The sequence below is a fragment of the Branchiostoma belcheri genome, unplaced genomic scaffold (assembly GCF_001625305.1).
Source record: "Branchiostoma belcheri isolate BF01 breed outbred unplaced genomic scaffold, Haploidv18h27 scaffold95, whole genome shotgun sequence".
Lineage (NCBI taxonomy): Eukaryota > Metazoa > Chordata > Leptocardii > Amphioxiformes > Branchiostomatidae > Branchiostoma > Branchiostoma belcheri.
Genome location: NW_017804631.1, coordinates 1,333,216 through 1,342,699, shown reverse-complemented (window position 1 = coordinate 1,342,699; position 9,484 = coordinate 1,333,216). Strand labels below are relative to the sequence as shown.

General features: G+C 39.3%; 1 protein-coding gene across 1 annotated transcript; it reads right to left on the bottom strand.

The window, feature by feature from the left end:
- Positions 1-2,181: 2,181 nt before the first annotated feature.
- On the bottom strand, positions 2,182-6,829 carry LOC109461705 (prostate stem cell antigen-like). Its single transcript, XM_019758095.1, has 5 exons — positions 6,758-6,829; positions 5,355-5,437; positions 4,566-4,696; positions 3,765-3,906; positions 2,182-2,926 (listed from the first exon to the last, which is right to left on the bottom strand). The coding sequence occupies exons 2-5, from the start codon at positions 5,398-5,400 to the stop codon at positions 2,811-2,813; spliced, it is 435 nt and encodes a 144-aa protein (XP_019613654.1). The 5' UTR covers positions 5,401-5,437; positions 6,758-6,829; the 3' UTR covers positions 2,182-2,810.
- Positions 6,830-9,484: the final 2,655 nt, after the last annotated feature.

Sequence of the window (9,484 nt, the reverse complement as noted above, 5' to 3'; positions counted from 1 at the left end):
GAAGGAGGTATGGCTATGTCTGGAATATGGTGGGTCGGCCACGAAAGACGGCCACGCCGCGATTGGTCAATTTTCCAGCATGCTTCAAAACCTCCACGCTGCTATTGGTCGGGGAACCAGCTGCAGCAGTGAGGGAGATTTGCATCCGCGGCAGCCATGTTGATGATGATGAAGGTGCTGTACCTCCCGAAGGGAACTGTATGTTTACTTTGATTACCCACACAATGTAGCGACATGGTGTAATAACCGATATAGATAGTATGCGCAGTAGGAAATGGCTGTCTCTCTCCGTTCCTCAGCAATCTGTACCAGTTTAAAATAAGACAAGTAAGTGATGCTATAATGTGTAGACCTTACAGTGTGCAAGATTTCACAAGTACTGTGCCAGATTACTATAATTGCTCTATCTTGGAGTATTGTTGCTCTAAAATTTTACATCGCATAGTCTACAAAGAAACGATGGAGCAAGCAAAGCCCCACCAATATCTGCTTAAAGGGTATTTTTCGAGGTCGTTCGGTTGGCGCCGTCTAGCAGCTGGCTTTTGAAGTACAGTATCGGTTGTGTTATCCATGGTCGCCAAGTTCAATAATCTCCAAGCAGATTCGGTGGAGGCAAAGGAACTTTATGGTAGCCGCCTGTATCCATTGGCCGATAGTATTCAACGTTCGCCCCACGAATAAGACGTTCCTTTGCCCTACCGCATCTGCTTGGAGATTAACCCGGGTGCTCACGTAGCGCCTCTATCGGCGCTGTTGCGTACTGCACTAACGAGTGAACAAGAGACTGCATTCATTTCAACCCGTGCGTAACATAACGTCATAAGCATATAAAAAGTCAATATTAAGAGCCATACGTTTAAGTGGAAGCGTTTGTGAAAGAACTAGAAAGACAAGACTATTGTTACACACTGATAATTGAATGTGAAGTTTATTTACCTATGAATATTGTATCATCATAATTGACATGTGACAACGGCGTGTTATTGTGGATGGTTAATAGGCGAAGAAAACATCACTTATCATTACGATTTCATTGACATTAATAATTTCATGTACATTCTACCACTGAATACCTGATACTAGCATTCAGAGGATTCTGATGTCCTAGATTCTGTACAGTGATAGCATCGAAACGTGAAGTCAATTGACTTGCTTGTACAGGTGGTTGAATGCAACAACATGAAAAGCATTTCACGGGTTAAATTCTTTGATAGAATAACCTAAACATTTCACTCTTTCACATTGTAGGATTTCACGGATTTTGGATCATAGATTGAGTAGACACCACAGGGACGACCACTTACATGTTTGATATACGATGTGCAGACAATACTATAATGAAAGTTCATCTGTGTTGGTAGTTACATGTTTCGGATTAAAACTTTAGATCCAACACAAAAATTCTCTCACCTAGAGCTTTCGCACTTCAAAGAAGCCACGTGACGTGACAAGCCTCACTGGGTCAGTCTACTGAGGAAGACCAGAGTGACTGGTCTAAAGCTCTAGGTGCGAGAACTTTAACTCTAAACATGTGCAGACAATATTGTGTTATACGGACACACAAACATATATACTAGACCAGGAACGTACAACCCAGCTGTAATTAAGCCTTGCATGTTTTTCATAACTGCAGTACGAATTGGAATATGAGATAATACAGAAATATCATGTAGCGTTGTCTCTTGACGTGTTTGAGTAATAGATGTTTTTCGATACATAGAACTTGTAAGCATTACTGTAGACGTGAGAGTAGATGTTAGCTAGATATGTAGTACTGAAGAGTTTGCCATGCATTGTAGCCGTTACAATTGTTGTGCAATAAATTAAAGATTGACTATGTTTTGGATGAAAACTTCCTAGCAAAACATAGGACCGGTATCAAAGCGGTTAGTAGCGGATTGTAGAGTATTTGTTTGAGGGTTGAAATCAGAAAAGAAATGGAAGCAGGCTTAGCGGTAGCCTCTACTAGGCACCGCGGATCGCTGGAAAAATAGTAGAAATTGGCCGAGATAAAGGGATAGTATACCAGAGAAGATCCCGGGCCATAGAAGATCCAATTTGCTACCCACTGAGCCTGTCGGGGGATCTTCTATGGCCCGGGATCTTCTCTGGTATACTATCCCTTTATTTCGGCCAATTTCTACTACTTTTCCAGCGATCCGCGGTGCCTGGTAGAGGCTAGCTTAGCGGGTACTCGTTGTTATCCTGTTAAACTACGTATATACGTGCACAAAATGTCAAAGATTCACACTATTACACGTCATCAACGTCATACTACACACATTCGACCTACATATAAGATATAACATCCAATGTAATTGCATTGTGATGTCATCATGGCCTTCAAGAGATTTTGTATCTATTTCACCAATCAGAAAAGCGCTGAACACTGACGTATTTGCAAGTTTGACCAATCAGAATCCTGTTTTGAATTTTGCAAAAAATTGACGGCCATAATGACATCCAGGACAAAGACTACTTCAAAGCCTCAGAGACGGTTCTTAATAAAACGGTCCCTTCATAAGCAAAAGTAATCTTTCAGAATGACACAATTTTCTTCTTTCTTTAATTTTGACATTTCATTTTAGCAGTTTTCTTTCATTTTGACCCATTTCAGCAGTTTTCTTTAATTTTGACTCATTTCTGCAGTCTAATTTTGACTCAAATCCAGACGGAAAGAATTTAAAATTTTGCCAAGAGTCGAAAGTGTAGACCTGACTTAAGCTTGACGAAACAATTGTGTCAAACTGTAAATGCCCGATACACAACTCAGGAGGGGGGGGGGGTCGAGGAACCACCAGAGCCTGGTCTCATTGTAGCACTGCGGCCAGAGACACGGCGATCAGAGCTGATATCATCGTAACCTGTGGCAGGACAGCCGTCCCCCCGTTACACTTGTCAGAGGTACAGCACCTCGAAGAGGTAACTGAAAAATCAAAGCAAAACATTGATTAAAACAATTGCGATTATATTCTTTCAAAATTTGTGAAATGGGTGACTTCAGACGTTCAGGAATAAGGTCACGTGTCCTAAGTGACTGGTCATGCAAACCCGAAGAAGGCTGTAATAGGGCGAAGTGACAAGTCGTTGTGCTGAAACAAAATTTACCTACTTAGGATCGAGGTTAACCAACAATATTCGTATTGACTGTAATAAAAAAATCTTTCCTAAATAGACACGGGGGATGCCGTAAACTTGCCGCAAAATTTGATCCACTGCTTACCCTGTCACGTATCCTTTCTGAATAAAGTGACGTCATAGAAAAGATAGATTGAATAGCAAAATTCTTTCATCACAACCATTTATTTTTCATGAGCCGAAGTTTCGATGACCGTCTGTCATGTTCATCGTCATGAAAGTACTTTGATATTCATTCGTTTACCAACCTGATGAAATTATTTACGGAAGAAAAGATATATTGCTCATTCTTTAACAAACTAAGACCTGTGTTAATCCCGGGCCCTATTTTGCGTTCAAAAATAACAGTTGTTGTATTTATATGTTTTAACAAATTAACGAAATGGTTTTAATATGTGTATATGTGCAGGCCTAATGTAAGGCTTTTTAACTTGTATTGATTAAGTATTAATAGTATAAACTACGTGTAAAAATTCTCTTGTTGTAATGCCATACTATAATTCATCTAAAAAGCTGCCACTGTATGGTTGATTTGAGTCGTCAATAAACCATTGATTTATTGAGTACTTATAGTTCCAGTAGTAGTCAAATCCTGCCACAGATGCCATGCTAGCTCGCACACTTACTTGTACAACTGCTGGTATCACTGGCTCCGACGGCCAGGCAGGCAGCGGTGGCGTTGGTGAGTTTTGATGTGGAACACTGACTCTGCCTCGCGCAGCCGCGACCGTACAGTTGGTAGGTTGAGTTCAGCATCAACTTCACAGACTGTAAAAAAGGAAGGGCAAAGTGTGTTAGCCTCTCTCAGGCTTCATGAAGCGGCTAGAAAGGGTATAATTTCGCTGAAATTGACAGATAACATACCAGGGGAGTTGGCCCGCAAAAGGAGTACATTTGCCGTAACAGAATGTACTTCCTTAGGACTAAATTCCCTGGCATGTTATCTGTCTATCTTTCCAGTTGCTCCCAAACTTAAGCTTGGTTGGGGCTAAGTGTCTCCCAGACTTCAGAGCCTGGCCCGGGCCTAGAAAGGCTACATCCCCTACGGGACCTCTTAGACAATGATGCATAAAAGCAACACTTAAGAGTTGTAATTTAAAGGTTGTAACGTTTCATACAAAAATAGGATTTGAACTAGAAAGGTAACATTTGCAAAGCAAAAGCATAATGTTTACCTCCGCATATGGTCTGCTCTGTTAATTTTTTACTCAAACACAGTCATATATACATGGTCAGACAGGAGTCTAAATCCCTCCTGCTATAAAACTGCAACATGATGTACCCCAACACTAGTTACCATGGTGACAGACATCTGGTTCAGGTCATTGACCTTTTTGGTTTGGAGAAGTAGAAGAAGAAGAGGAAAAGTAGCAAAAACAATATGTTTTCCTTCGGTAAACATAACAAGAGACAAGAAAAAGTCTTACAAAGCAGTTGGTGGTGTTAGCAGGGCAGGTCGTCAGGTTCCAGGTGTCCATCTTGTTGAGACAGTTGTCGTAGTCAGTACCTGTCCCCATACCTGTGCACGCGTAGCACTGTAGGGACGCCACATGGCCAACTGGAAGTACGGAAGCAGTCGGTGAAGGTTAGACATCCACGTAATAAGATACGCCAAAAAGCAGTTATTTATCAAGCAACTGGATATGATTTTGGAAACGGTCAGACGTTTCAGGTAGCATCCACTACCTTTTGTCAGTGCGAATGCGGAAAAAATCAGTCTGTTCTTGTATGGGGGTAGAAAATGGCCCAACAACGGCAAAACCTTTTCTACCTGTGTGTTCATCCACTAACAGAAAGCTAGAGAATGGCGACAGTCTAGTACTCGCGGTATTACGAATGGGGCCTTAGTAATACATGTATTCAGAATGTCCCATTCTTTGTTTAGAATGTCTCATTCCTTGTTAAGAAGTTTAAGCAACTGCGGACTTCTGATTTTAAGATACAACTGTAGAAGAAGCGAAAGGACAATGAAGCAAGAATCGGTGACAGTGGCTGCATGATTGGCAAAACGACAACAGAAATTACTAGTCCCTGAACATGTTGAGGTAAAAGAATCAATATTTCGAATAAAACTTTCATGTAACATTCCTGTATTTTATCGTTTTCATTTGGGTAAGTCGTCAAAGTCACTATAATCACAGACCTTTCTGTGATATACTACGGGACTACAAGTTTAACATGGATATGTAACATACAATATTCATAAAGTTACTTACCACAATAGATGAAGGCCACAAGAAGCAGACACGCAATAACCTTCATTTTGCTGGATCGAGTCCAAAGTTACTGAAGATGAGCTCTGAAAGATAAAACCTTTTGTTATTCCGTATTTCTCGGCCAAAATTGAACTTTTTGTCTAAAATATTCTTATTTTAAGAATTTGAACAATTGCACCCATGGGGTAACCAGATGAAGAAACGATAAATTGAAATACATAATTGATTACCTAATGCCCAAAAGTGACAATCTATATCAATTTAACATTGTTATCATCGTCTATTGTACTGTGGTTTGAACAAAGGAAACTGTCGAATGCTTCAGGCCCTTCTATTCCAGTGATTGACAATGAAATAGCGTCATCAAAGGGACGGTCGGTGTAGATATATTCGGAGTTTAAGTATTTCTACAGTGTTAGTCTAAGAAAAAGTTTGAAAGGACGTTTTACACTTATTTTGCATCTACAGAAACTGCAAAATCACTACAGACATTTATAAGCATAGGTAAGTATTCTATATTAGCCTTTAGCTTATACTGTAGTGGTAAGATACAATGTACATGTATAGTAATGTGCATGGATATTAGCACTCTCAATACGACAGAGAATAGAAATGTTTAAAGAAAAAATTCATACATCATTTTGATACGTTAGCAACGGGAAAGCATTTAGCTGAACGCCCTTTTGGCTGTGTATCATTTCAGATTAGGGCCTTGATAAGGGAAGAGTATATAAAGTAACTCTCTTGCGAAAATATCTGAATTCAATTGAACACAGACTTACTTTGATAATGGTTTTGATACTTTTATTTGAAACTGTCCTCTAAAATATGATTTCAAAATTATTCATTTTTTGTTCGAAGAGCTACCCGGACAGACAACGGCATATATTTGTTCATCACTCCTCGACTTAGGGCGTGGTTTCCGAAACACTGCAGAATTTCGATATCTACATACCTTCTGAAATAATTGTACAGACTAAAATGCGGTTAAAAATAACATAAAAGATTATAAGCTTCAACTTAGATACTCTACACATTATCCATTTTTCGCTTGTAAATAAAATTACACACAAATTTGCCAAATCAACTTTACGACTTTTACGGCATTCAAGTTATACCTTTACAACCTACTGACTTAATAGGATATCTTGTTAACTTGAAAGTTCATCTGTGTTGGTAGAAGTCATTATGAAGCAAGCTTAAACTGTAATTTCCAACACAACAAATTGGACTCACCCAAATTTTCGACTGCACAACTCCAGTCCTTCATTCCTTGACAAAGACTGGAGTTGTGCAGTCGAAAATTTGTGTGAGTCCAATTTGTTATGTTGGAAATTACAGTTTAAACTTTCTTCATAATATCTTGTTAAGTCTGGGTTCTTAAGACAATGAAAATTTCCTACCTGAGAGTGTAGCGTCCACCTGAACCGTTGATGGTAGAAGTGTTGTCAGATTAACACAGCGACCAGGTATGTCTTAACAACACACAAAGGCTCGTCTCCCCGCAACCAATGTCATTAGCATATCCTCGCCTGTCACTAATAATTATGACAGACGACGTTTTAAAGGCCAGCGGCCACGTGACATGGGACGCTGTCACGCGACCTGTACGTTAAGTACACAATAACTGACATTTCAGACTGGTACACAAAAATTTCCCTTCCAAAATAAAAATCTTTAACTTGACGAGAACTAAAATTCAAACAACGGTAACCTGTGTTCTATCGCTTGTGTAACTAGAATAAAAAGACAGAAGTTACGATATTGTCTTATTATTACTCATAGCTCAAATGCTTATGTCATTCTAATGGGAAAATGCAGTTAAATGTAGTAGAAAATTATCTCAAAGTCATAAAGTATAGATTTGAAGCGATGTCGCCTGTCACAAATGTTCATCAAGGTTGTTAGCAAATCAAAAGCAACGTCTTTATAGCTGCTTCCCTCTGAAACTGTCATTATAGATTCGTAAAAACATGCTTATCCATAAGGTCAAATCTATGGAAGGTTGTCGAGGGAGGTATAGAGGCTCGTAGATTAATATGATTTATCAATTATTCAAGATACGATTCATTTGATAATGTCAATCACTCGACATAAGTGAATAACAAGCGATCCATTGTCACTAAAACATGCAAAGGATCAACATCAAATTCGTTGTTTAGTTGTACGTTAAAAAAAAATTACCAAATTAAATTGCTGTGGAAATACGAGAGCAAATATAGATGAGGAGAATCTTTTTCTTTTTACCTTACTGTAGTACACTGTATGGTAAACATTTACGGATGTGTCATCTATTGCGAACACACACATTCTTTATATAAGTGACAGTTAGACCATTTCTCATTTCAATTTCTTACGCTAGGGCAGGTCTTTCATGACATTCTGTCATTTCTATTCCATCAGACTTAATGATTTATTAGTGTTGGTTACCAGGGAAGACACTTGTTTATACAACAAACAATACAGAAAAACAAAGACCACACCATACGTTAAAGGCACCCAGTGCAGTTTTTAGGGCTTGGAAACACGATTTTTCAAAGCCAATATTCTAGTTATTTATCTACATACTGAGTTGAAACCACACTATCCCAATATATATCAAATCTCATGTTGCACAAATTGCCCAAAACTCGGAAAATGGTTACTGGAAGGGCCCGGGCTGATACTTAGGGTACCACCCAGAGAATAAAGGACTCATCTTGAGGCTTGTTTCTTCAGTTTTAAATGCCCAAATTAGAAAATGCGAACTCAAATAATGTGCTGATGTGACGCTGTATGTGTCAATATCATAAAGATGGCCTTATTCAGAATATTTCCAGTTTTCCTGCCCTGAAATAGCTTTTAATAAATGAAAACATTACGAAAAACAGGTGCATAAAATCGGCACATTAAATATGCACCTTTTGGGAGCAACCAGGTTATTATGATATTATAAAAGAGGACGAACATAAAGTGGCACCTATGATTATTAAATCTAACCGTAACCTATGATAATCATACACAGTTGCGAAGTAATTTTAAGGCGCCAACGACAAGAATGCACTGTTATATCGTGTTTGTAAAAATAAATTGTGAGAATTAGGAAGTGTTATGTATATGCTGAATTTGGTAAAGCAGAAAGGACAACCTACATTTTTATTGTTTAACAGTTAAAAGACTTGAAGAAGGTCTCTCGTGCTTTAATGCGAGCGTAGGGTGGTGCCGATCTCCATTGCTGTGCTGTGTTTTTGATATTCCCAGTCACACTTTTTCTCATATGTGCTGAGTGCTAAGCAGAGAAAGAAGTGTGTACCATTTTTAAAGTCTTTGGTATGACCCGGCCGGGGTTTGAACTCACGACCTCCCGGTTACAAAGCGAGCACTCTACCAATTAAGATATTGCACCAGTGCAAAGACTTGCCATAATGTTAATCTACAGTCTCAATGCTTAGCGGTGGTTCAGTGTTTTGGTTGGGTTTGATGTACAACAGTTCTATGTGATCAGGGTCAATGGTGTTGCAGTTCTCATTGATGTACCAGGGGGCGCTCTGCAGATTTGGGAACTCCGATGACGTCTGTGTGACGTTGACCGTTGGACGTGTGTTTGCAGGTTTGGGAGTCGTGTGAGATTCGTTGGTTCTAGCTTCCAATCTTCTGTTGAAGGAACAACAACAAAAAAAACTTCCGATGAGTTTCAACGTGTCCGTACATAAATAAAAAAATCGGACATTTTAGGCTTCCATGACGTATATTGCGTATTCGCAAATGTATTGGAATGGTGGAGGGGATTGTATGATGTAATTTGACTGGGTATTACACCAGATTCTGAATACCCACTTACTCCTATCAGGTGCCTACTGGGTCACCTTCAGGCTTGATTTCCCTGTCAATCAATAAGGCTATCAAAATCATCTCCCACCCTCCACACAACCGTTATATAGTGGGCCCAATGGCAATGGCACGGAGAGAGCTTGTAGTAATTACAGTGTTTCATTTATTCTTCTAATAGAATGTATGTAACATAGGCAATACACAGACAGTCTAACCTTTTCATCCAATAGACACAGCACATAGCTACGACCATCAGGAGTACGGCTACACCTCCCACCGTTACTGGAATGATGATCTCCAAATGATCAAATTCTGATGGT

What these genes read in the sequence shown, in the direction of transcription:
- LOC109461705 (XM_019758095.1), bottom strand. Translation starts at nt 5,400, where the DNA reads ATGAAGGTTATTGCGTGTCTGCTTCTTGTGGCCTTCATCTATTGTG. An exon ending in CTAACACCACCAACTGCTTT is followed by an intron (nt 3,907 to 4,565) that starts GTAAGACTTTTT and finishes CCTTTTTTACAG; the next exon opens with TCTGTGAAGTTGATGCTGAA. An exon ending in TGATACCAGCAGTTGTACAA is followed by an intron (nt 2,927 to 3,764) that starts GTAAGTGTGCGA and finishes TTGATTTTTCAG; the next exon opens with TTACCTCTTCGAGGTGCTGT.